This window comes from Poecile atricapillus, chromosome 2 (assembly GCF_030490865.1).
Source record: "Poecile atricapillus isolate bPoeAtr1 chromosome 2, bPoeAtr1.hap1, whole genome shotgun sequence".
Taxonomy (NCBI): Eukaryota; Metazoa; Chordata; class Aves; order Passeriformes; family Paridae; genus Poecile; species Poecile atricapillus.
Window position 1 is genome coordinate 46226566 of NC_081250.1, and position 27944 is coordinate 46254509.

The 27944-nt window shown below is 41.3% G+C and overlaps 1 protein-coding gene across 5 annotated transcripts in view; it reads left to right on the forward strand.

Moving 5' to 3' along the window:
- The first annotated feature begins 9890 nt into the window (after nt 1-9890).
- FKBP9 (FKBP prolyl isomerase 9) overlaps nt 9891-27944 on the forward strand; it is a 46172-nt gene continuing 28118 nt past the window's right edge. For 2 of the 5 annotated variants that reach the window (XM_058833784.1, XM_058833785.1), the window contains exons 1-8: nt 9891-10285; nt 13973-14118; nt 14729-14918; nt 15572-15717; nt 17273-17462; nt 19557-19702; nt 20860-21046; nt 22908-23053. In XM_058833784.1, the coding sequence (XP_058689767.1) occupies nt 10029-10285; nt 13973-14118; nt 14729-14918; nt 15572-15717; nt 17273-17462; nt 19557-19702; nt 20860-21046; nt 22908-23053 (1408 nt within the window). In that variant the 5' untranslated portion in view covers nt 9891-10028. Of the gene's footprint in view, nt 10286-13972; nt 14119-14728; nt 14919-15571; nt 15718-17272; nt 17463-19556; nt 19703-20859; nt 21047-22907; nt 23054-24700; nt 24865-25750; nt 25852-26198; nt 27839-27944 lie in introns of those variants that run through there. The other 3 variants (XR_009277065.1, XM_058833782.1, XM_058833783.1) reach the window with 3 other exon arrangements.

The following is a 27944-nucleotide window of genomic DNA, read 5'->3' on the forward strand; positions in this document are numbered from 1 at the left end:
GAGCACTCAGATGCTAATGGCACGTTACATAACAGTAGGGAAGGGAGATTTTGGCTGACAGCCCTTGGACAGTCTCCCAACTTCTTACAAAACATACCATCCTTTGTGGGATCACTTATGCCCAAGCTGCGTGGCCAGGATTTTGGTTTCACGAGAAACAGCCAAATGCAATGAAATCCATAACTCTTTATTTATCTGGGTTTTTAAAGATGAGAGTTTGAGTCAGGATCTCTGTAATTTGAACCCCTTATTAGGAGGATGATAATTATTCCATTATAATAATTATTATATTATTATAATTATGTTTCTATTCTATTACATATATGCATATATATATATATATATATATACACTGCTTCTTAACCCCTAATAGTTACAGTTTTACTGTCATCAAAGTTGGCAGGAGTTTTGCTACTGACTAAGTAAGAATCAAGGCTAGATTCTTTGCCTGGTAGCCATTTGGTTTCTTCACAGCTGCAGGAAATTCCTCCTTCTGAGCTTTGGCTATATTCTCAAATCAGTGATTGGTTTACAAGAGCTTTTTCCTTGCAAAAGCAGATTCCTTTCCTGAATTTTGTCTGTATAATATAGTGACTGATAAAACAGTTCCCGTTTAAATGATGCCCAGCGTATCAAGTAAAATAGGAATCTTCAGTGCCAGCATCTGTCCTTGGTATGTCCCCTCTGAGCTGCCAACTTTCCAGTGAAACCTAAAAAGGATCCAGTGTTTACTAATGGGTCACAGAAACTGCAGAAATAAAGTGATGAAAAATGCAATCTAAAAAGTTGAAGGCAAAAATTCTTGGTTCTGCTTGCCACCTCTATTAAATGGGAAGATTCTCTTGTTACAGTAGCTGATCTGTTAGTTCCATGCAAAGCAGCTGTTCCCATTTAACAATAGTTTTTTTCAAAACTATCCAAAATTCACAGCTCTTTAGCTTAACATACTTCCCATATGTCCGCTCACCAACAGTTTTCTAGGTAACTGAAATGAAGGGAATGGAAACTCACAGTTCTAGACCTTCTTCTTTCCCTGCACATCTCAAGGGTAATATTGGAAGAGTAGTGTAGCACTGGCACAGCAATGAAGTGAGGATTAGTTGAGCAAGTTGACCTAGTAGTGTCTCTGACAGGAATGAGAAAAGAATTCTCCAATGGGGCAGTTGAAACTCATGCCAAACACACAGAAATAAATGTTTTCCAATGGTGGGCTAGGAATCTCTATGTTTCTGTTTCATTATGCTACTTTTGCTATGAATGACATTCAGGAACACTCATAGTTACATTTGCTGAAACTTACTGTCATCTGTAGTTATATAGACATAGAAATGGATAGATAAATATATCATTATAGATAGAGAAAAACACGTTTTTTCCTACTCTGTATCTAGGCAGATTTGTGTATAGCCTATGCTTCTATTTGTCATTTGTGGAGTGTGCAAAAAAAAAAAAAATCAATTTGGCATTCCCTAACAGGGATTTCTGCCAGCCTTACATGATGCTTTTTGGTCATGCTTTGAATAAACTAATAAATAAGAAGTGTTCTGCCCAGTTATAAAGTAATTTTAATAAAGTACCAGTGTTCTTGCCAAAACATGTAGATGTTGGCTACAGGTGGTTAGGCTGTGTTCATAAAACATTAGTTAAGTTATCTGGAAACCACAGCTTGAAGGCTGTAGATTAAAAAAATTTTTTTGGGCCTCCCAAATGCAAGTACAAGATAAGAAAATTCAAGCACAGGATGGTACCAGAGCCCTCAGGACCACAGACTGTCAACCACAGATCACTAAAGAAATGAAGCCTTAGAAGTTGAGTCAATAGATTTAGTGGTTTACCTCCAATATAGGTAAAACCTATAACCTGCAGTAAAGTGAGATGTAACACTGAACTGTGAGCCACAAAGAAGGCACAAAGTTGACAGACTGGTAGCAAACATGAAAAATTACCACAAGCAGACCTCGAGGAGGGAAAAACTCACAACATCATTTTCCTGGCAAGGAGGAAGAAGAAATCATAAATATTAGCACTGTAATCAAGGCAAATAATTTAGGATGCTGATAGCTTACTTCTGTCAGCCCTTGCTGGTTTTATTGACTTTTGAACCCAGTGGAAAGGGGAGCATGAGACCAGAGAAAGGCATAGGTAATATTAACTTTGTGCATAGTAGTTCTAATGATATCATTATTGAATTAGCCTCAATTATTAGCTGATTTGGACAACAAATCTTAGCATGATTGTAGCCAGACTAATAATAACTACTCTTTCATTTGCTAAGACTTTAATTCTTGGCTTTATGGAGTGTTTCTTTAGTCCACTTAGATTGCACAGGATGTTTGGTCTGAACCGTGAGGACATACAGATAAAACTTGGCTGGAACTATTAGTGGAGAAGGCAGGCAACAAAGCCTGTGACTTGTGCTGCAACAGCCCAGCAAACCAGGAATGGGCTCAGAATATGCCCAGCACTCAGAATGATTTTACCAGCTCTATGCAAACACCTAAGGATCATTGTGTAACGTAAAAGTTCCAAATTTTGTGAGCCTGGGCCTAAAACTGTTCTTTAGTACACAGATCAAATGGCTGGAAAAGTTATTGGAATACCACTCTGAAGTTGCTCTACAGATGGACAAACTGTTAAAAACAAACTCAGAGATGCAGTAAATATCCAATAAATCTGTGGGAATCTGCTTCCAAAAGAATGCTGACATTTCTAGTAAAACTGAAATGTTAGGAGTTGATGTCTGAATTTATTCTTTCTCTCTTGAGATGCAAAATGTTAATGAAAATTCACACAAGAGTCACTAAATGTTTACTAATTCAGAGAGAAGATTGCTGCAATCTTCTTGCACTGGACTCCTGGTAAGCACCTGCTTTAATGCTTACACTGACACTAAGAAGAACTAATAAGTGAGCACTATTTTGTAACATCTAAGAACTTCAGGCAGTTCCCAAAGGATTCACATGTGAATATTAATGAAGGAGGGGAAAAATAACAAGGTGTCCTGTTTCCAGTTTGCTTAAGCACTGGCCTCTGGCAGCTACAGCCCTGGTATGCAGAGAAGTGACTGACCTGACTTGCCTCTTTTCCAATCACTTCTGCAAATAATCCTTTTACCCAAGACATGCAAAGTGAGCTTTGTGGTGTGCTCATTTCCAAATGCAAGCAGGCTGTACCCCTGGTGGAACAGATAGCTTTACATTTCAGGAAAGTTTGCATAGCTTGTTTTGTGCCAAGTTGTTTGCAGATTAACCATTTTCTCTTCTCCTCCCAACACATGCAGCTTTCAGAAGGCATTTTATATGGAAAATACTGTAAGCAGGGGATGGGTGGATGTGGGGGTGGGGGTTAGACTGGAGCTTGGATAAAAGGGTTCTGTCTTTCTGAGCAGGAGTCATAGTCCACACCTAATTTGCAAACAAACTTCATTAAGGCAGCTTTGTTTAAAAGAATGTTGGAACAAAACATTATTATTTTTTTAATTATAGAGCCACAACAGTTCTAGCAAACAGAATACAGATCAGGCATGATAAAACTTAAGCGTGATAAGTTAATAATCCAATTGTGACCACTTGCTTTTCAGACCTTAGTGTTTATCGTGCTTCTTGAAAAACTTTTTAGTCTTCAAATAAGCACATAATGCTTCTGTTCTCCCTTTTGACTGAGTGAATATCCTTTATAATAGGCAAACTATCAGTAACTGATTGTTTTTAATGCATTTAAGGAAACCAGTGTGACCCTTGTTGCAGAAACCACCTCTTTCTGCACAGTTTGAGCAACACAATTCTGAGATTGTTCATGCTGCATGTGAAGGTTCACTTCAGAAAGAAGGCTGCAGTTAAGATTTTTTTTTAAATTTTTTTTTTTTTGGTGTGCAGTCTCCTAGATCATTTCCATTGCAGATTCAAACCCCCATTCACTGGGAATTTAGGCCAGTGGGCAGCAGGCTTCCTTGTCACTTCTGCATGACACTGTAGTAATCTGCAGACCAAAACCTGTTTAACTACAAGTATCCTTTAGGAATAGGAATCTTTTGTATCCATTAGGAATATCCAAGTCTTTCTGCAGTTTAGTATAAGCAGTCCATTGTTTCAAAATCATTCTCTAACTTTGTGGCTTTTGTGGGTACCTGCAATATATTTAGAATATGCTTTAGTTTAGGTGAGTTTTAATAATTTGTTAACATACGTATTTCTCGTTTTGTCTTCAGCCACTTATGTTCATTTGGTATGTTCCCTATAACCAGATTTTTTAAATTTTAGCCCTCCATAGATCAAGTTTTCTGAAAATCTGGTAACTGATTTTCATACCTACTTTGAAATAGTGAGTTTTAACCTCTGTGGTCTCTACTTTTGAGGGTATTTAGTTCTGAAAACCCTTTCCTTTTTTGTGAGATGAGGGTGAGGGCATTCATTTATCTTGCCTGATAAATGTATGAACATTGAATGGAAATTGGTAACATTTAAATATATATATAGTTGTGAGAAACGGTAGGAAAAGCCGGATGCATAGGGTAGTTTTTCTGCAGTTTTACACTGGCACGTCTACACTGAGGCCAACACCAGTGCTCAAGGGTAATTAGAAAATAGTTTTGCCCAGAGTTGGCTTGCTGCAGTTATTTGTTTGTTTCTAGTAGAGTGCAAACTACAACAGTTGCAGTGCAAACACAAAAGAAAGCATGACTGATGTCTCGGAAGTGTGCAGTCCAGGCCTATGCTTTTGACAGCCGTTTGCCTTACAAACAATAGCAGAGTTGGTGGAAGACAACAGTCAACTGTAATTTATCCTCTTGTTTGGCTGCTGGGATCCACTGCCTCATCTATGATGGCAGCAGCCTTTTGTAAGTGCTGTCTAACTGGTTTCCGCCAAAGTGAGCCAGACTTGCTAAATCACTTGGATACTAATTTAGCGTGGCACATTTGGAATGATGGGCTATTCATAAGCACTAATTAAGACAGCTCAGTTGGTGTATCTCATTATGTTGTGACGTTCAGCAAAGGAATTGCTGTGTACCTACGGCAAGTGAGACCCTCCTGGCGAGGCAGGATCTGGAAGAGAGCACTAGTTCACAGAGTTACTCTCTGTTTGATTTTCCTTAGAACATCCATAGTAGGTGGAGTAGAGATAAACTGAAGATGGATTGGAGCAAGTGAAATGTATCAGAAATTTAAAGTATATCCGTTTCTCTGATGCTCTGTTCTTTATGTTCACTGCTAAACCATTACCAGCAATAAATCAGGATAAAAGCTGAGTGTTAAATAGCCTGTGGAGTGGCTGAATTGTCCAGCATGACACTCTGTGAAGAGTGAAGAGCTCCATGTCACAGTATTTCTCATGACCCGCAAAGGAAGAAGAAAGCCCAAGTCACCTGGATCATGTTGGTCACCAAAGGCATTTAGGGTCATGTCAGTCCCTTGTGACTCACACCATTGACTATAATTTACATGCAATTAAATAATGTGTGATGTAATGTAATAAATATTGAATTTATATTACAATATTTTGGATGCAAAGAGGTATTTCAGATTCCAGATGCTCTGGAATAATCACTTAGCTGTATAAAACAGGAATAGTGTTTCTTCAAAATCCTGTTTACTAAAACCAGTACTTACTGAGAATGTTTTGTAGTTATAGTTCAGGTGTATTTCATAGTTAAAACCAGTGTTTCCATTGCTGTTTCAAAATATCTGAAGAGCTCTACAACCTTTACAGACCTTTAGAAGCAGAAGTTTTTAAATTACAATTAGCAATTTTTTTTCCTTTCTTGAAATACAATTCAGCACCGAGAGCACAATGTTTTTTTCACATTAGTTGTAACCCAAAACTATTCTCTAAGAAGCTCCTTAGGATTTTGAGAGTATATAGTGAGGTGAACAGCTGTGGAAAACTGCAGAAGATAAAAATAATTCAGAGTCCCTTGTCACAATCCCCCAGTAGATTATACAGCCAAAACCAGCAGTATATTTTGATCTTTATGAATATTACCTACCTGTTAAAAGCAGATAGATGTTTTTTAAAATTGGATATCATGTCAGTTCAAGCTGTGATTTCCGTTGTTCTCACTTTTTTTACTTCTAGTATCTTAATTATCTCTAAATTTGCCTGCCATAATTTCAAGGTATCTGCAAACTGCAGCATTGACATACTCTTTCTAAGAATAAAAGGATTACCTCTGTTTTCCTTGATCTATAATTGAGAGAATATTTAGTAATTTAGTATCACAAATCCTCTCTGTGTTTTTCTGTCTCAACATGCTATCTTTTTTAGAAAACCTCTGGATCAAAGCACAATGCATACATTCTTGAGGGCATCCAGGGACTGAATCTCCGGGCCTGTAATCCTAGCTGTGAGAGGGGTAATTGACAACAGTCAGTGGTTAAGTAGTGAGTAAGTCCAACAGCTACTCAGCAGAAGTTTCACTAGTCACAACTCCTCCTGTGTTTATGTGACCAAATGTGTTGCAAACATTTTCATTTACATTAGACCCACTGTCTCATGACTGCCTGGTGCTCTGCTTCAAGCACATTCCAAGGAGTAGGGCAGCATCTCAAGTTACAAACCAGTGGTATCTTGCCTACCTCAGGCTCAAGCTGAGGCTTTATTTCCTTTTCCCAAGTTACCATAAATTAATCTTTTATTGAAGTGACTCGTCAACATGCTCCTCAGCTTTCTTCAGTCCTTCTGAGACATGATTTGTATCAAGTAGTGTATGAAGGAATTTTCTTATCTACCTTCTTGGAATCTGAGCTTTTGTATTTCTCCTCTGTGTGATGCACTTAATGGTAATGCTGGTGTGATACAAGGGGAAGCAATGAGAGGTGACATTTTGCTTCCCTGCCCTTACGAAAGATTTGAGAACAGCATCAAATCCATTTTAAATTGATAAAACATAGCTCAAATCTAGGAGACCTGCAGCCCCTTGGACATTACACGAGGCACATAGTGTACTGCAAAGGGAGATGCAAAGGCAAGAATCCCAGCTCCTTAATCCTCCTTTAATGTCTGACCTGTGACACTCCTGAAAGCTGACTGGACCTCACCTGTACTGTGTTTTAAAGTGTGGAAAGGATGATCCTCCTTCCAGGACCAGCTTCTCTAGATGGTTCAGGCATGTCTGTGCTTTTCTGTCCCCCTTCTCACACTGTGTTAGGCATTGCCGTGTGTCAGGCTGACTCAAGAACAGGTCTGATAGAGATCAGCATGCCCAAAATGCTTCCAGGGAACCTGGGTTAGTGTTCAAACAAACTGACACATTAATAAGAATTTGTGTGTGCTTGCCTGCGTACGTGCTTTGAAAAGACAGCAAAATGCTTAAATTGACATTTCTAAGGAAAATACCACATTTGCACATTTGCTACCTCTGTGAACAAAACTAGGGGGACTGAAAAAGGGAATGCACCTTCCTGACAGCTGTCTTGAGCTCTGTGTGTGATTACGGAGAGGCATGTGGCACATGAGCCAGGGGGAAAATGGAACTGAGGCATGAAGCAGGCAGGATTGGTAGCACAGAAGAGACATTTGGCTCTTTTAGTAGTTAATAAAATTGGAAACACTCAGAGCAGTGTTGAGGCAATGGTAATTACATCAGAAGAGTAGAACTGTTATTGACACAGGTGAGGAGTAAGGAGTACAAATCTGCATAAATATTAAGAGTCCAAGGAATTATTTTGAAAACATAGAACTTCTTAAATAAACATGCAAAAATAAAGATTGTGTCACTGCCTGGCAATAAGAAGTACCGAATTCAGGGTAAGCTTTATCTTTATGTTGGTTGTATCAACATACTCCAGTGGTGAACTATGAGTTCTCCTTGAAAAAATAAATTGTGTCCACATAAACCAACATTAAAATAAGCTATTTAATGCTAGGCAACTGCCAGACAATTTACATTGCTTGTTTAAAAGACTGATTTGGAATGTGCAGTGTGACTTTTTGGAAAAAGAAGGATGTGATTTGCAACCGCAAATCTTGTTATCTTTAAATAACTGTCCAATTTGCTAACTTTTTTGACTGCTTAGGTCATCGAAGAGCACCCATTTCCTAGCAATACATCAATATTATACAAGAGCATTTTTGAATGCACTTACAAAACCTTTGATTTGAGTGCATCCCTTCTGTTGCTGGGTTGGTACAGCTGGGTGGTAGATGCACAAAAAAGTGGGGAACTGGGGCCTGTGAGCTGTCGTCTCCCCAGCTGCAATGGTCAGGCACACCGTCTTCTCTGGTTTTCATGGGCTTGCATCCACCCAAGAGTGGATGGAAACACCACACTGTGCTTGTTTAATAATTTGTCATAACAAAATCTTATCATTGGTGTTTCTTACATGATCTTCTTAGGATGCCTGCATTTCCAGCTGGTTGCCCCAATCCTGCTATCATAAATATCTCTGCTTTTCAAAAATATTGTATCATTTTACTTAATCTTGCTTGAGGTTGGTGCTTCACGTGCAGGTGCTTAGCTTTCCCATCCTTGTTCACTGAAACCAGTTAGAATAACAGAGGAAAAAACTAAAGTTCCTCCTCGTCACTGTATTCAAGATCAAAGAGAGAGGAGGGGGATTGCTAGCACACTGGGATGGTGACTCTTTTCAGATGCTGTGTCTTACTGGGTGCTTGTCAGGTCAGGCTCATGACAACATGAAGAATCTGAATATATATCAGTCTATGGGGCCTGATGAGATGCATCCCAAAGTCCTGAGGGAATTGCCTGATGTAGCTGCCAAACCCCTCTCCATGATATTTGAAAAGTCATGGCAGCCTATGAAGTCCCAAGTGACCTCCAAAGCAGCGTGGCCAGCTGGGAAGGAAGGGATTCTGTCCCTCTACTCAGCTCTGGGGGACCAGCACAGGGAGGACATGGACCTGTTGGAGCAAGTCCAGAGGAGACCACCAAGACAGCTGGAAAACCTCTTCTATGAGGAAAGACTAAGAGAGCTGGGATTGTTCAGCCTGGAAAAGAGAAGGCTTCAGGGTGACCTAATTGCAGCCTTCCCGTACCTGAAGGGAACCTATAAGAAAGATGGAGAGGAACTATTTACAAGGGGGAAAGGATTCAAACTGAAAGACAGTAGGTTAAATTAGGTATTCATTTACATCACCCTTTACCGTGAGGGTGATGAGGCACTGGCACAAGTTGCCCAGAGAATCTGTGGATTCCTCATCCCTGAAAGTGTTCAAGGCCAGGTTTGATGGGGCTCAAAGCAGCCTGGTCTAGTGAAATATATCCCTGCCTTTGTCAGGGGATTGGAACTAGTTGATCTTTAAAGTCCCTTCCAACCCAAACCGTTCTGTGATTCTGTCTTTTCTCTGTGGCATTTGGAAAGGTCTGCCGCCAGGGAGTTGCAAATCCCTGTGACAGCACTGGTGTGCATGAATACGCATTTGCCAACACAGCCTCGGATCTTTGGGGGCTTGATCTAAAATGGAACATTTGCGGTCGGACTTTAAGCTTGCAAATACTCGAAGTCGTGCAAGGAGTACGTGTCCAGGTAGAGTGACAAAACCCCCTTATGCGGGGGGTCACTTGCCGTGTTTTCGGTCCCTCCCAGAGCCTCCAGCAGCTCCGCTCCCAAGAGCTGCGGGAAATCTGCGGGAAATGGCGGGGTTGTGTCTGCGTGTTTACAACTCTCGGGGTCCGCCCGTCTCCCGTGCTACCTTCGGGAGCGGAGGAGCGCCGGGAGGGCGGCCGGGGGTAGCGCCACGTCGCACCTCCGGCCCGGGGAGGGAGCGGGGCGGCGGCGGGGCGGGGGCGGCGGTGCCACCGCTGCGCTCCGGCCTGCTCAGCCCCGCGGCGGGCGGGGGGAGCCGGCGCCGGGGCTGCTCCTCCCCCGTCCCGGGTGGGAGCGCTTCATCCACGTTTGCAAGTTTGCAGCGGTGGGGGGAGGAGGCGGAGGAGCGGGCGGGCCGGGGCGGGCGGCTTCTCTCCCTTTTCTCTTTTCCCCTCCCTTCCCTTCTTCCCCTCATTCCCTCCCTTCCCTCCATCCTCCCGTCCCCCCGAGCGCGCCCTGCGGCTGCTCCGCTCTTTGCGCTCCATGGCGGGGTCGGCGGCCGTGAGGCGGCGGGGCCCGGGCTGCGGCTCGCTGCTGCTGCTGCTGCCGGCGCTGCTGGAGAGCTGGGCGGCCTGCCAGGCGCCGCCGGTGCCCGCCGCCGAAATCCCTCCGGATGGCACCGAGCTCGGCGTGGAGCGGCGCTTCGTGCCCGAGAGCTGCCCGCGGGCCGTGCGCCCCGGGGACTTCGTGCGCTACCATTACCTCGGCGCCTTCCCCGACGGCACCCGCTTCGACTCCAGGTCTGGCACAAGCCCGGCGCGGGTGCAGCCCCGCGGGGTTTGGTTGGGCACTGTGAGGGGGAGAGGAGGGGAGCCAGACGTGCCGTCCCCCACGAGGGAGGTTTTTCTGTGGATGTGCAGATATTGTGGCGCTGGGTGGAGGTTCGGTTCAGGTCCCTCTGCTTTTGCCAGCAGTGCCCCGTGGGGTGACCAGTGGGCAGCAGGTCAGTGGCAGGATGGGCAGTGTCGTACATGCGGCATATACAGATCACCGTGGGAAGATGTCTTTGAAATACGAAGGGCAGAGAGATGGGGTATGACCCCTGGGGACATGGGGCAAGACCTCTGTTGTGGCTGGGTCCAGTCCGCAGTAGTTTGCTTGCCCTTATGGATTCCTACCACGTTCTTTCAGCTGCTTCTCCAAGGCACTGAATGGGGGTTTTCTGCTCCAAGAGTGATAACCATAAAGTTACTCAGCTAGCCTTAGCCCGGTAAACAGGAGTGTATATGGTATCACTGTCCCTCACAGTAGTGATTTCCTGCCCGTTTCATTTCCTAAGCCTCCAGGCTCAAACCTACTCGATTGTGACTGTTTCTGAATCATTATCTTCGCCGGAAATATAGGAATTATCAGGCTGTACTTACATAGAATTTTTTTGGATACTTTATTCTTGAATAAATTTGACCTTTGTACAGTGAAGTGCCTGGCTGCTTTCCTGGTGTTATTTTGGGATCAGGAAGCCTAAATAATGGGATCAGGAGATTGTGAAGGATGCTGCTGTCGCTGACAGTTTATTTGTTTTTTCTTATTTCATTCATTGCCACTGATCAAAGTATTATTTAGAAAGATAAAGCAAAATGTATTTTCAGTAATCCTGGTAATCTCCCTTGTGCTTCAAGGAAAATCTACAGCCTTAGGGAAATAGCTGTCCTTCAAAGCTCAGTTCTCCCTCTGGAGTTGACTGTAGTTAGTGTGCCACTAGTGCTAAATCACCAGCACTTCCCCGACTAAAATGTGGGATGTGATAGCTGGCACTATCACTTCAGCTGGTGTTGGTGCAGTTTCAGTGAAGTGGCACAGCACAGACAGTGAATCCGTTGGCAAGTGATGGACTTGGAGCAAAAGTGTTAGCTGCGGATGTGAAGACACACAAAGGCAGCATCCTCGTGGCTTATTTTATAAATACCTGACAATTGGAAAACTGGCCACGTGTTCACAAGTGTGTTTCTGGTTGCTACTGGTGCATTGAGGGAGGGTGCCTGGAGGGGCTGCCCAGGTGCTGGCTCTCATTTAAGTTCCTTGTCATTGTGTTCTGAATTGGGGCAGGAACAGACTGTGCAGAGCTGCACAGTGTTTATCTCTTTGGATCCTCTAAATATTAGTAAATAAGTAGTAATGAATATCAGGTTTGTTCACCTTGGGTTTTTTTTCTAGATGGCAGCTCATGTTGATGGACGCTTTTGTTATTCTCTATGATCTTTTTTAAGGCTGACGACAGTGTTTAATCATGTTAAGACATGGAAAAATGGGAGGATTTTATCTTCTGTAGGTTAATGGAAGAAATATTTTGGAGTGTTTGTTCTAAAATCTTTGGTTTGGTTCCCTGCCTACAAGTTAAAGAGAGAGTCAGTTTATACAAAAATAAGCCCATTTTCTTACTTGTTTTTTGTTTGTTTGCCTTTTTTTTTTTTTTTAAGATTTATGAGCATGCTTACCAGTATCAGTTTAATCAAACACTATATGCAGTCAGTCTACAAAATACTCTAGATGTTGAGCTAAGGAAGGACAGTTTTGCTTTGTTCCTTCTTCAGCTCTTGAAAATGTTCTTGAAGTTTAAGATGAATTTTCTATATTTCCAAGTAGCGGGTAGCAATACTGCTCCTCGCATTACCAGGCTGTTGACAAAGTCTTAGTAGTCATGACTGTGTCACATAAAAATTAGTATTTATAGCATATTATTATCATTAGCTGTTTACTATTTTTTTTGCATCAGCATTTGCATTTTTTTTATTTCAATGGCCATAAAGGCATTTGCATTTAAAAGTCTGAATTTTATTGCCTAGTCATCTACTATAAATTTGGTCAATTCCACTAATAGAAACAAATTTTGCTTAATTTTAAGGAATCCGCAAACTCAGTCCTACAAAGCTGCATGGTCTGATCAGTGCTTTGTTCAGTTCTCTGCTTTGCATCAATGTTCTATTAACTGTACATTTATTTTACTAAAAAAGAAAGCTCTTCTGTTCTAAGTTCATCCCAGATGTATTGCCAAGCTTTGTCAATTGCTGCAAAATACCGTTTTGGAGGGTTTCTTAGAACCTATTATGTTACTAGTCTTAACATCTTAATTATGGTTTTGTGTGTGCATAATAGAATTTGTGAGGGCCTAATTTAAATATTTTCCATCCTTTCCAGGGAGTGGGAATATTACTGGAACTGAAGGTGAATGCTCAGTAATAGAGGGTTGTCTACTTTAAGAGAAATGTTTGTCAGAAAAAAAAAAAAAGGAGCAAACAGAGAGATCACTCAGTAAAAATATTTGAGAGATTCAAGGCTGTGGGCCTGTTAGGAGGCTCAGTATGTTGTGGAAGTGATGTGTACAATCTTGGAAGGAAAATTTGACATCATTTCCCTAGGGATGTCTAGCTACTGGCTGCTTTCCAGAATTTTAGCATGCAAAAGGCACAAACCTTTTTTTTTTTCCTCCTCCCAGGTCTAACTTTTATATATATATGTGTGTGTATGTGTATCTAAATGTAAAAAAAATGTCTTGAAATTGTAAAAGGGATTTGGGAAAATGGTAGTGGTAAAAGTTTAAAAATAGGCATGAAGCTTTTGAGATGCTTCTTGACATGTGTTTATATATTGCTTCAAAAAGTGCAATAGCAGTAATTCAAGCAGATCAAAGTGGGGTCATTGTGCAGATTTAAGGTGGCCAAACGAGCCGTGTAAATTAGTGATAGTGTTCTGCTGTGGTAACACTGCTGTTCTCCATCCTCTCTGGAAAACTGAGTCATTTAAGCATCATTTCTTTTATCTTTTGAATCTTCATGTATTATCACAGAGGAGGATCATTTGTTTCTTGATTCTTGGTCTGGAAAACCTGCTGTTTAAAATATGTCTCTGTGCTTTAAATGAGACCTGTGAAAGTAGAGGAGAAAATAAATAACCTGTTGGCAAACCTCACAGCTACTACTTAAAAAAGCATCTTTTCCCTTTCCCCTTCTCCCACAGAGACTGGAAGTGTGATGTCTCACATTGTAAAGCTTATAGGTTGTGTATAATATTTTTGTGATGTTACTGACTGGAATCAATATGCTGACATCCTACTGTGGGAGCGGTTATCCTTTGATATCTCATAACAGTGCTTAATTTTTCCTTTTCTTCCTTAATTTTCCAGTTCTGCTTTTAATGTTAGTGTGTCAATTAGCTTTTTGTAGTTCTGGCCTTCAGGTGCCTGCAGTACACATTGCACTCTGCTAGAATGTGTTTCAAATAGGTGATGAGCAGTGAACAGAAGGAGAGCTGTGTTGAAGTCTCAGGAACACCTTGGATTTCCCCCTTCCTTTAGGAGGTGTCTTGTGATAAAGTTGTGCTAACGGGGAAAGAGGGAGACCAGGTGCAATTAACTCTCTTTCAAAAAAGCAGACGAGTAGAAGGGGATATAAATAAACCACTAACATTTTTGCCTGCTTTTCCCCCTTCAGCTATGACAGGGGATCCACATTCAACGTGTTTGTGGGCAAAGGTCAGCTCATTGCTGGGATGGACCAAGCTCTGGTGGGCATGTGTGTGAACGAGCGTCGGTTTGTGAAAATTCCCCCTAAGCTTGCCTACGGAAGTGAAGGCGTCCGTAAGTACAGCACTGGGCCAGCTGCTTGGGTAAAGGGATTCAACAGAGCACATAGGAAATGGAGCCACGGAAGAGAAGGGGGAATCTGCAAGTAGTGAATTTTGGGGAGGTAATCCCCAGTTCTTCAGAGGTGTTTGTTAAGCCTGTAGCCTAAAGTAATCTCTCCAGACTCCCTCTGCACGCTGAAGGAAGAGAAGTTCACTGCAGGAGACTTCCAGGAAATTAACCTTCCTATGAAAGTTAACTATTTATTTATATCTACCTCCCTGTTAAATACTTAATTATGCCAGAATTGTGGTTTGGCGTTGCAGTGCTGCACAAGGTCTTGTCAGTTCCAAAAGCATCTTTGTTCTACAGCCTCAGAGAGGCAACAAATGCTAACTCAAGATAGTTTGCCTGATGGACAGCTGTGATAAGAGTACATCTTGCCAGATTTACCCCCATTAATAGCTGCAGCAAGGGGCCAGGGAGTTGTAAGCACAACAGGAAATAAGGTGTGCATTATGCAGTTTTCTTAGGCTGCATAATGGATTTCATGGATTGGTTCCTTTTCACTGATACCTTGTGTAAAAAGGGAAAGAAAACAGTGTGTATGCTTTTGCTTTTGCAGCTGGTGTGATACCTCCCAATGCTGTGCTCCATTTTGACGTGCTCCTGATTGATCTGTGGAACTCGGAGGATGAAGTGCAGGTTCAGACTTACTTCAAACCCGAGAAGTGTCCTCGGACAGTGCAGGTGTCTGACTTTGTGCGGTACCATTACAATGGAACATTCTTAGATGGGACCCTGTTTGATTCAAGGTATGCAGCGGGGTTGTGTGTCTTTGCGTAGTTTAATAGATATCTCACCATCATTTGCTCCCCTTTTACCTGTGTAACAATTAATGCTAATTGCCCAGAAACACAGGAAATTAAGTCTGGCATCAGATGTGTGTTAGTAATTTATTCAGGGTAGCAATAGTGACACAAACCAATAAAACTGTGCATTATTTCTTCATGGGCTTTACCAATCTTTATCCAGATTATTTTTTTAATTTTAAGTTTTGTTCCCTGTATTTATATTACTATTTATTGCAGTCAGTTAAAAGGCTCTATAACCAGTATAGCTGTTCAGATTAGATACAAGTTTTGTAAGGGATTTGTAATGAAAGTGAGCTTCTAACACTTTCTTACTGAGATTTAAAGTGTACAGCATGTGTGCTTCGTTAGAGTCCATGATGCTCTAGTAACAGCTGCCTGAGAACCACTTTTCAAAGCCTCCCTGAGGTTCCTGACATAGCTAAGCACCCTGGAGAAGTTCCCAGCCTGCCCTTGGTAAATGAAGCGCTGATACTTTTGGACTAGCAAGTTGTGAGTTACACTGTGCATAGTATGTGGATTTAAAGGTGGATATTGTTCTTTCCTGTGCCAGTCTGACGTTTGGTTGTGATTTTTTTTTTCTTTCTCATGTTTAGCCATAATCGGATGCGAACTTATGATACCTATGTGGGAATTGGATGGCTGATTGCTGGGATGGACCAGGGTCTCTTGGGAATGTGTGTAGGAGAGAAGCGCATTATCACAATACCACCTTTCCTGGCATATGGAGAAGATGGAGATGGTAAAAGTTACTCCTTTAGTTGTTCCTCTTTTTTTTTTCAGTCCCAAGTCACACATATTTTAAAAAAAGCTTTCTGTATTTTAAATTTATGGGCAGTATTATTACCCTGTTCAGAGAGACACTGCTTAACAGATGTATTGTTGATACAATTGTTGTATTTATATACTGAAATTTTATTTCAATCAGGGAATATAATCTGTGATTAATGTGTAGTGGCACCAAAAACTTGGAGACAGGTGACTACATAATTCTTTCAGATTGCCACAGAAAGCAGAAAACTTTTAAGAAAAAATGTATTTCTAATTCCAGATGAGTTTTGTTGGGTTTTTTTGACAAATGCTCTAGTGATAATTACAAAATGGATTGTCTTGTGAGACTGTGCAGCCTGCAGATCATACATAGATGTCCCCATGTTAAATAATGGGGCAGTTAGGTGTAGTTTATGACTTTTCCTTATATTCTTTCTTTGCTCTGATATTTAAGGATTTGTCTGTGGTGTACAAAGTTTCATACCCCTTCTGTGGCTTCATTAACATTAACTCTGAGGCTGAGGAGGCCTTTGTTTCAGTGAGGCAGTGCCATCACTGTGGGAATAGGAGGAAATGACTGAGTTGGAGGTCAAAAACCCCCTGAACCAAAAAATGACTGACTAGAAACAAATTTGCAAAGAGACCTGGATAAATTAGAGGACTGAGCAGTCACCAGCCATATGAAATTAAACTGGATTCTGCTCCTGGGATGGGGCAACCCTGGCTGTGTGCACAGACTGGGCTATGAAAGGCTGGAGAGCAGCACCATGGGAAGGGACCTGGGGCTCCTGGTCCATGGCAAGCTGAACATGAGTCAGCAGTGCCCTGGCAGCCAGGAGGGCCAACCTGGGGGGCATCAGGGACAGCATCACCAGCCGGGCAAGGGAGGGGATTGTCCTGCTCTGCTCTGAGCTGGGGCGGCCTCACCTCGAGTGCTGGGGGCAGGTTTGTGTGCTAAAATATGAGAAAGAAATTAAGCAATTAGAAAGTGTCCAAAGGAGGGCAATGAAGATGGTGAAGGGCCTTGAGAGGAAGCCACATGAGAAACAGCTGAAGTCACTTGGTCTTTTCAGCCTGGAGAAGACTGAGGTGAAACCTCACTGCAGTCTGCAGTTTCCCCATGAGGGGAAGGGAGAGGTAGGCACTGGTCTCTTTTCTAGTGACAAGTGACAGGACCTTTGAAGTTGTGTCAGAGGAGGTTTAGATTGGATATTAGGGAGAGGTTCTTCACTCAGAGTGTGCCTGGGCACTGGAACGGGCTTCCCAGGGAAGTGATCACAGCACTGAGCCTGACAGAATTCAACAAGTGTTTGGACAATGCTCTTAGGCACATGGTGTGACCCTTGGGGTGCAGGAGCAGGAGTTGGACTGATGATCGTAGTGAGTCCCTTCCAACTCAAATAATCTATGATTCTAATTTATTTTGGGAGGAGAGGTGCTTGATATTTGGCAATATGTTACTTTCCTTCAACAAACATGTTTAAGCTTCTGATAGAACACCTGCTGTTTCTTACTAATTTTTGTAGGTAAGGAGATCCCTGGGCAAGCTTCCCTTGTCTTTGATGTGGTTTTGCTGGATCTACATAACCCCAAGGATGGTATTGCTATTGAGAACCAGCTTGTGCCCGAAGCTTGTGAGCGGAGAAGCCAGACAGGAGACTTTGTCCGATACCATTACAACGGTACACTTTTGGATGGCACATTGTTTGATTCCAGGTAACCAAACCGTTCAACTCTGCAGATTGCATTTCCAGTTTGGCTCCTCTGTCATGTCTGTAATATGCTCAAACACAGTTCTTTGCTTTTCCTTCCTTTTCGAAAAGTTTGAGTGGACTTGGAGTCTTTTTAAAAGACTCAGAAAACTTTTCCATATGGGAAGGAAAAGAGCTGTTTTCTACCATGGCTTTGTCACAGACGCCATCTAGGGGTAGTGACCCACCCAATGAAGCCAAGGGCTTAAGGCACACGAGCCTGAAGACTCTTTGCCTCATAGGCTTTATCTCCCAAATAGGTAATACTACTGAAGAGAGAGAAAATAAACATGATTCCATTTTATGTCCTGAGAATTTTGAGTCAGTGTGCTAGTGGCTAGTGTGAGGTTAATCGTATTTATACTTGAAAACCGTTTGCATTTTGAAGTCTGATGTCTTTCAAGACTGAATTATGGAATTGCAGAATTCAGTAAGAGGGGTTTTCTGTGACAAAGGAAGAGGGATTACTGTGACAATAAATTAAAAGCTCTCTGGGAACATGAGCCTCGTGTACAGAATCATATGAATAATACCCTTGTAGTTTTCTGTGACTTTGGTTGCTTTTAGTGGAACAGTGCTTTACTATCCCACTCCAGCTTTCAGAACAGCTGGCAGAAGTAGCTAAAAGAAGGTGAAAATGAACCAATGTAAAATGTTCTATGAAATAAATTCAGAGAAAAATGTTCAGTACTACTGCAGCAGCCATCTCTGTAGACCTTGATACACAATTTGTGAAAGCTTATAAGTTAAGAATTCAAAGCTTATCCACAGTGTACCTATTTCTCTTTTTTGAGATATGAGTATTTTCTGTAGTAATTAATCAATTTTTGAAAATAGCTGTAGTATTTATATGAGTGTTGCTGTCAAAAAATAGTAATAAATGCTTTGTAGGCAGCAGCCCCTACATAACTCTGAAGCACTGAGAGTTGTTAGAGGGCTTGTTTGTTAAAACATGTGGGAATAGGAGGACATATTCCTGACCTCTTGCAGAATTCATAAATGAAGAAATAGAGTAGCTAACAATAGGGATTGAAAACCCTGCATCTATCCAGGACAAAGTTTCTCACTAGTACAGGGAGCATGCCAAAACCTCTGTGAATGGCTGGGGTTGAGACCCAGCCATTAATAATATTTTCCTTTACCTTTTTACTCTGAAATATTCGATTGCAGAACTGTCCTGGGCCGCTCAGCCAAGGCTGTCTGGACTTAGAATAGTTTCATAAAGCTTTGAATTACATGAGGGTCTGGTCTTGTACTGGTTTAGTTCTTTCCCAGAGCTACCTTGTAAAGATGAATTAAAACCTTTCTGCCTTCTCTTTCTTGGGCTGTGCCTTTGTGCAACATGCCTTGAAGAAAGACAGAAGACAGTCATGTCCATGTAAGAAACATCATTTGTTGTTGTAGCCTTGTTTTATTCTACCATGAGGTGTTGAAGCAGGTCCTTCAACCTGTGTCTAAGTGGTTGGCTTGGTTTGGAAGGGAGGGATGGTGTTGATACTGTTTTGGTGTCATGATTCATTTTAATGTTTAGCATCCCAGGAGAACCTGTTAATCCCACCTGCTCCTTTTAGCAGTTGAACTACATAGCTGTGGCTGCAAAATGAGCTAGTCTGCAGGGTGTCTCATGAAAATGAAAAACTTATAAACTATTAGCTATTTGATAAGTGCTTATTAAAGTAGTGTCAGGGCAGATGAAATTTTAAAGGTGTAAACAATTTTTTTTTTCAGTTACTTGTCCAAACCTGTTTTCTGTTTTGTTTAAAATACATAAATAAGTGTGATTTTTCTTTCAAGATACAGTAGAAATGAATTTGCAGATTTGCTGGCTGTTCACTAGCCAGGGTCTCACTGCTGGGTAATCAGTGACCCGTGTGTCACTGACTGATGAAACCTAGTGGCCTGGATTCATGGCACATCGTTCCTTTGTGCCTCCCTGGTGCTGGTTAATGACTGTGTGTTTGACCTTAACTGGTTTAAGAATTGTGTTGCAGAGCTATTGCAAGAGCTCATGTTTTCTTGAGTACGCCTGGCACTGCTAAAATGCAAATATTTTCCATAGTTATTCGCGAAACCATACATATGACACCTATATTGGGAAAGGTTATGTGATTGCTGGAATGGATGAAGGTTTGCTAGGTGTATGCACTGGTGAAAAAAGAAGAATAATAATCCCCCCTCATCTTGGATATGGAGAAGAAGGGAGAGGTGAGCTTGGCTTTGCATTCAAGTCTTCTCTAGTTAAATCTTTATTGTTCAGTTAATCTGTGTGTATTTTCATTTTTCTGGCATTTGGAAGGTTTATTAATCAGTTCATTGTTTTGTGGACATCAGACTGACAAAACCACATCCAGAATATGCAGGATTATTTTGTTTAGCTAAATAGGCAGGACAGTAAAATACGGAAGAACCTCACATGTAATTGGTAGCCTGAACTTGTTTGGGTAATTGGTGTTTTAGGCAATCTGGTACTTGAATGCCAGGAGTTCTGCAGTGTGAGATCTTCCTTCCCAAGTGCCTTAAACTCTGAATCCTGAAGGAGTTCATCATGCAGATTTCTTCCCCATTCCTTCCACAGCCACAGCGTTTGTGGACTTCTAAGCCACCTCTGTTAATGCATGTAACAGTGAAGTAATAGTGTATATATAACATACAATTAACATTTCTTTGAGAAAACCCATTGCTATCCAAACAGATTGCTGAATATGATAACCTTTCTAGCTTATTGCAGCGTTGTGGCTGGTGTTTCAGAGTGCCCCCTGGGGTGTGATTTGGATAAGTGATTTAGAAAAAAAGCCTTTCTTCTGGGAATGCAAGTTCTGTGTTGTTGATTTGGAATTAGACTCCTTTACCGACAAACACAAATCCTAAGTCTGGATGTGTTTTATTAATCCTGGTAATGCACATAATCCTGGGAAGAGGGGGATGAAGTTGCCTGCTTTTAGGATATTTTAAGGAACTGTAACCTTTTACATATAATGACATTCCTTGAAGCATGAGAAGTTCTTGAGAATTTTGATGATCAATATTGAATTGGTACATGAGATACAAATGAGTTATTTAGGATAGTCACAGGAAATACATGGTTATTGCTTCATTTCTGCATAATTTTAAAATTCAGGGTAACAAAAGTTTTTCCTTCACCATTTAACTGAGTGCATGCATAGTGCTTTCCCACTGGTTGTCTTTCCTAGCTGGATGCAGCTTGCATCTGTCGTATCCTTTAATTCTGAATGAGAAGAGAAAAATAACTCAATAGCAGACACAGCAGGAATACATATTCCTCTAGGGTGCAGTACCTGGACATCATCTGCCTGTTCAGGTACCATTACTTTCTTTATTTGTCTAATTTGCTTCCTATTTAGGAAAGATTCCAGGATCTGCAGTGCTGATCTTTGACATCCACGTGGTGGACTTCCACAACCCCTCAGATTCGGTCAGCATTACTGTTCACTACAAACCTTCCAACTGCACTGTACTGAGCAAGAAGGGAGATTACCTGAAATACCACTACAATGCTTCGCTCCTGGATGGAACCTTGCTGGACTCCACGTAGGTATTTGAATGACCTGGTAAGGAAAATACTCCCAGCAGCAGTGAAGGCAGAATGAATTACCTGCAAAGCAAGTTAGCAAGGAATAAAGAATTTACTTTTCTTTTTAAACTGAGTATTTGTGTAGAATGTATTTTTCTCTTTATGGCTGTCTGCCAAAAGTATGTAGGAGGAGGAGTATTTAAAGACAATCTGTCATAGCATAATGAGAGAACCAAGAACAAAAAGGATGTAGGAGTGTGTTGGAGAAGAACATAAACAGTATGTGTGGAGTGATGAAACTTGTTGCATACCATTCTATTTAAATGGGCCAGTTCAAGTGTCTGGGCCAGTCATGCCAGGACAGCACAGGTCACATCAGGAATGAACTGACCAGGTTTATTCAGTTTCTTGGATAGGATTTGTGCTCTGTAGTGATCCAGTGCTCCCTAGAGAGGTGTGGTAGGGCTACTTGTTGTGGTCTTGTTAAGGATACCTTGAGTGTGGTTTATAGTAAATGGTCACCTGTCTGTAGCACGCATTGCTGCACCTGTATTGTAGTGTGGCTTTAAGTGTCAGCATGGAGAAACTATCAGAGGGCTTGATTGTGACTGTGAGGATAAAATGCCTCTTTCTCCTTCTCTTTTGGCAGTAGATTTATGAGGGAAGCAAAAGATTGCTCTAGCCTGTCTCCTGTGGCACTGAAGTGAGCCTGGCACACAGCTACAAGAGTGTTTCTGTTAGCTTCCTTTTTTTTGGCCTTAATATTTTGAACAGTGCAAGTCATCCAAACAATATTTTATTATTTGGAAGGGAAGTTGGGAAAGGCTATTTTTAACCAGGTTATAATTAATACAGGAAGCAGCTCATAGGTTTCACAGTGTACACAATAGCTTGCAGAGATGAAAAGTTTCCTTAATTTGGAGCACATGGTGCGATGCTGTAGGCAAGGATGTATACAAGTAATGTGTTTGGATTCAAAACACTGTCTATATGTCAGGAATGCTCAATTTCCATTTTGTAGCAGGAACCAAGGGGTGTTGAGACCATCTTACTCAAAGCAGCTTTTAGAGAATCAAAGATCATGAATCATGTGCTCCTAATTTTAAGGCTGACCTCTTAGCCACTGAATTGTTTTCTTTCCAAATTACACTCTGTTGTACAAGCATGTCCTGCAGAGGCACAGCCAAGCCAAATAACCAAAGAAAGGCAGCCAATAGAATAAAGAGCCTTAATGCTGCACACTCTGCTTTTAGAATCACAATATATGTGTGACTTCTGGGCTTTTAACTGGTGATAGTTTCTAATTTTAGAAATGAGCCACGGGCAACAAGGTATAATTCAAAATTTAATGTGGTTAAATAGAAGTATAGAAGTATTAGTAGTAGCTATTCGTGCCAATAGCTACTACATTATAGTGACTGATTTCATTAAAGGGATGACTGATCCATGAGAATGCACTCAGATCCCTATATGAGCTGGTGGTCCTGGGATGAACGTACATCTGGAATTTTTACATCTGCTGAAAAGTCCAATTGCAACAGTTAAAAATATGTGAAAGGCAGAAGCCCTTATTTCAAGATAAAATATCTTGGGGTTGTAATTGGCTCGATTAATGATTTTGATTGGATTTCATTCAAAAAGCTTATAATTTTAGTGCCAGAGGACATGTCAGCAGCAGAGACCTGTCTGGTGCTGGCTGTAACTTGAGAGCTACTTCAGGTGACTGTTGGGTAGAACAAAGCACTGGGTATTAAGTTAATTTTTGGCAATGACAGGATACTACTAGAAACTGCTACTTCTGTGGTGATTTTGAACAACAGAAATTTCCTATTTTATGTTGATTTTTTTTTTTTTTTTCATTTTTTCCTTCCTTTCCAGACACAGCCTTGGCAAGACCTACAACATAGTTCTGGGATCTGGTCAGGTGGTGCTGGGGATGGACATGGGCCTTCAGGACATGTGTGTTGGGGAACGACGGACAGTTGTTATCCCACCTCACCTTGGTTATGGAGAAGATGGAGTTGGTGAGTGCACATTCACTTAGAATCTCTAGAGTGAGTGAAACACAGGCCTGCATGTTTTATTAGCTGCTGAATGGGATTTTTTTAGAGGTTTTTCGTGTCATTATTTTAGACACTCCCCCTCCTCCCTGTTCCCCAGTGGAATGAACATGCTGTCTGTGTTGCATTTCAAGTCATGTTGTTGCTGTGACCAATAGAAAGACCATCGCAGTACAAAAGGGAACACGCGCCCCCAGTAATGTTGCTTTGTCAGAACAGAAAGCTCCAGGCAATCTGGTGTTGCAGAGGGATGCAAACATTGTTTTCTAGGATAGGGAGTTGGGTGCTTGTGTTTGGACATGGGACATGTTATTCAGAAAACAGAGCTGTAGGGGACTGGCCAGCACTAATATGTTAGGAAATTCAGAAGATACATAAACTGAGTATAAGATGTGAAACAGTGTATTGGTGCTGTTAAAAGTCCAACAAAAATACATTTTAATGCAGCTTTAGGGCATTAAGGCTTATCAATTTTTAATGACATGGACAGCAGTAACAGAAAGAATGATACAGAAGTGACAAGAACTTTCATATCCAGGTATGTTGTTTCTGGTCTTCCTGGTTAAAAGATTTGAGGGAAAGGAGTCTATCATGAGATCACCAAATTCTGATGTGTAAGGAAACAGTTGCATAAGTTGCTGTGCTCTCTGAATAGCTCGAGAACAGTTTGTAGTTTATAAAGACTGTCAGGCATCATGTGCAGAGCTTAATGGAGCATTAATTTGCTTTAAGAGAGAAGAATGCATTTCCACTTGTACCTGTCTTCTGTGAAAAATTAGGAGCATTATATATATGCAATGTTTTATACGTGATTTTATCTATTATACATTAGAGACAATTACATAGCTCTATGTATTGAATTGAAAATTTCCTCATGTCATGAAAAGTCTACTTTGTAAAATACCTGTCATAAGTATTTGCCATTGTTCAGGTTACATTTGATACACATTTTGAAACATTGCATGATTTGTTAGTGTGTTGGTATATACCCAGCTGTCTGAAGAGACTGCTTGTTTGCAGTATCTTGCAAACTGGTTAGAGGTGAGCTTGATTTTTCTTTTTCAAGACTAAATTAAACTCCTTCCTTGGTTTTCCTGAGGTAATATCCCAAGCTGTTGCAACACTGTTGAGTCTCACAGGAGTACGCTGATACACAGTGTATTGGAGAGATAAAAGAAAATGGATTATTTCCACAAGTTCAGTTTTTAAAATTAAAAACATGGATGCAGTTAGAATCATGGAATTATAGAATGGTTTGGATTGGAAGGGACCTTAAAGATCAGCTAGTTCCAACCCCCCTGCCATGGGCAGAGACACCTTCCACTAGAACAGATTGCTCAGGGCCTCATCCCAACCTGGCCTTGATCATTCCTAGGAATGGGGTATCCACAACATCTCTGGGCAATCTGTTCCAGTGCCTCAAGTTTTTTTATGAAAAGTTCCTTTTATGGTTACCCTTGGTGAAGTGATCAGGAAGATTTGATGGGCTAGGGATCACACTAGAGAAGAGCCTTTTGGAGCAGGAAGATAAATTTAATTGTGGATTAAAAGGAAATATCCCCTTCAATGTAAGTGAGGATAAATAACCCTCTTTGCCATTTGTTGTGACAGAAGGAGAAGTGCCTGGAAGCGCTGTATTAGTTTTTGACATCGAACTGCTGGAATTGGTGTCTGGCTTGCCTGAGGGATACATGTTTGTATGGAATGGGGAAGTCTCTCCCAACCTTTTTGAAGAAATAGACCAGAATCATGATGGAGAAGTTCTCTTGGAGGAGGTAAGCTGACACAATGAAAACATCTGCATTGGTTTCTTCTACCACTGACAATGCTAATGTTGAAGGATAGAGTTTTTCCTCATTTTCTTCTCTTCTTCTTCTGGAATGGTGTTTGTCATCAAGGCAACCAGAAGGCAGGCTGTCAGCTCAAACATGGCTATTCAGCTTTAGTGTTAAAAAAGGACTGTAAGAATGGCCATACTGCATAAAATCATTTACTTGTTGTGGTTTTCTTTGTCAGCAGCAAATCCTTAGGACATAAGCGTAAGAGGCAGGGTTGGTATCCAGCATTCCTTTGCTGTATCAGCCTTCTTGGTGTCTGTCTCAGTGTTAATTGGCAGTTTGTGGTGAATTCTTGAGCCAAAGCTGAGCCTGCAGCAGTGCATCCAGGAACTGTCTAATTTTTTCTGGAGCCTGGCAATGCCAGTGGCATTCCTTACACATGTGAATTGTGTGCTGTGCAGTCAAGTTCTTCCCCTTGCTTGCTTTTAAAATCTGCACTGTGAGAATGCCAGTGGGTGTCCCAGTTGAAAGCCACTTGCTTTTGCCGTACCACCTCTGATAACATAAACCTCTGCAAGATTTTCCTGTGCCTTTTCTTTTAACTCAAATTCTATTTTTTTATTCTCTTCTGAAGTCTTCTTTGTCACCTTTCTCTATCCTTCTGTTTTGTCCCTTCTTCTTTGTCCCTTCTTTTCTCCCTGGGGTGCTCACAGGGCAGGCTGTGGCCCTGTGGAGCACCATGAAGTGCCTCTGAGGATTTAAAAACTTTATATAGTAAAACAGAATTCTTATTTTCCCTTTTCCTATCACTCTCTTCCACCTCTTTGTTTTCCTTCCATCTCCATCTTCTCTCTTATGTTTACCTCCACACCTGTCCTTGCAGAGAAGAAAAAAGCTTTTACTGGTTTAGAGAAAGAGGTAGAGGGAGGCTGTTGCTGTCCAGATCAGCAATCATTCTTGTGTGTTGCTCCCCCTAAGATGCAGGTGAGTTTCTGTTTTACAGTGTGAGCTTCATGTATCACAATGCAAAATTACTGCCCTCCAGCTGAATAGAGCTGCTCCTATGTCCAGCTGTCCAGCCCTTCCTCCTAAATTATGAAAAAGAAGTTTTCTTGTTATGTGTCCAAAACACACTGGAATGAGTGAGGAAATCCCTGCTGAGCTCCACAAACACTGATTTAACCTCATGTGTCTGTTCTCATTAGTCCAGTTTGAGTGGTAAACTTCATAGGGTAGTAACAGTGCCCTACATACCCTTAAAAAGTAGTAAAATGCTGGATACTCTTCATTTTCATATGTCGTTTTCACTGTGAGCTGTTTTCCCCTCTTAGTTTTCAGAGTACATCCAAACTCAAGTTGATACTGGCAAAGGAAAATTAGCTCCTGGCTTTGATTTTGAAAAGATTGTTAAAAATATGTTCACCAATCAAGACCGGGATGGAAATGGTAAAGTTACCGCTGAAGAATTCAAGTTGAAAGATCAAGAGGCCAAAGAGGAGCACGATGAACTGTAAAGATAAGGAAAAAAAAAAAAGGAATCCTGAGCTGACCTACTGTTCAAACATGTGTACCAGAAGGAGTTTTGGCAAGCGTGGCTTTGGAAGGAGAGCCCTCAGATAGCCTGTGTCTGCCTTTGCCTGGGTGTGGGTAGGCTGTTAAAATAGGAAGAGATTTTCAGTTGGAATTGTTAGATATATCTGGAAAAAGTGTTAAGTGCCTCGAGGTGGGATGTATAGACAGGTAAGGAGTGTCCTGCTGTATGTGGTGCCATGAACCACATGTGTATGTGGGGTCTGCTTTTATGCTAAAGATCCAAAGTTCTCATTGAACAATACACGGTCAGTTGGGTGGATGGTAGAGAGAAAACCTACCAAGTGCTTTTAAAAGAGTTTTAAAAAAGCTTCTGTATCAGAAATATTTGTGTAGGAAAATGAATCAAAATATTCCCCATAACAATAACCCATAAAAATTGTCAGCTGTTGTTTCCAGCTCCTTTCAGAAGGCATGAGCACTCTTCCCAGTAACTGAACAAACTCATATGGATTTTGCCAGCAGAAAATCTGATTTGCAAATTGCAGAACATGACTGTGCCATTGCAGAATTTACATAAGCTGTGACTTAAATTAAACAGACCTAGAACTGATACTGTGTATGTGTTGGGTTTTTACCTCATGGAATAAAAGTTTCCTACCATTTGTACTGTGTTGAATTAGTATCCTTGAGTCTTGCTGGCAAGTGTTCCCATCAGTCATTCCAAAACCTTTCTATTTGCAACCTTATTTATAGTTTTGTTAGACATTAAATAGTAACGTACAGGGTCCAGATGCTGTCATAAATACTGGACACAGTGGATTTTGCATTGGGCTTCTGTCTCCTGTTTGGGAATTGATAAAGAAGTAAGTGCTTGGAGTTTAAGCAGCAGAGCAGTCTGCACTGGCAAACAAACAGACAGGCAGTGATAGAATCAAGAAACAGGCCCATCTGTTTGTGTGTGCTAACATTCTGGCCCAGCCCTCAACACAAAGTCAGCCCTGGGAGTGCTGCTCAGATTCTGTGACTTGAGACAGTCACCCGTTAGCTCGACAAAAGCAGCAGAGCTGCTCAGTACTAAATACATGAAACAGACCCATTTTCTGTAAGGCCGTGGGATCCCCCTCAGTACACAGCATGCAAAGAGCACAAACACATAGAGTGAGACACTGTCAAAGAGGAGTGGGAAGGGAGTTGTGTTTCCATTATAAGCTTTGTGTCTAGTTTCTTGCTTTCCTTGATCTGTACATGTGGGATGTAAGCTCCCTGAGATGCTCTTTCTAAAAATTTGTATTTCAGTTGGATGAAAACATTTTGTATTGGTTTTTAATGAAGTTCTTACAAAAAGGGCAGTGAAATATTTTTTTGAGTTTGATACCATTAAATGTTGGATAACTGATCTTTTTGTTAAATAAAATGTTGATCAACTATTACTTTTAAACTTTGTTGTTTTTTACCCCTGGAGTTTTGGTGTGTTGGGACTGTGAGTTGAAGCAAATACCCTTCCTGCAGCTCTCTTCTCTTGTACGCAGCAGGCTTACCCTGAG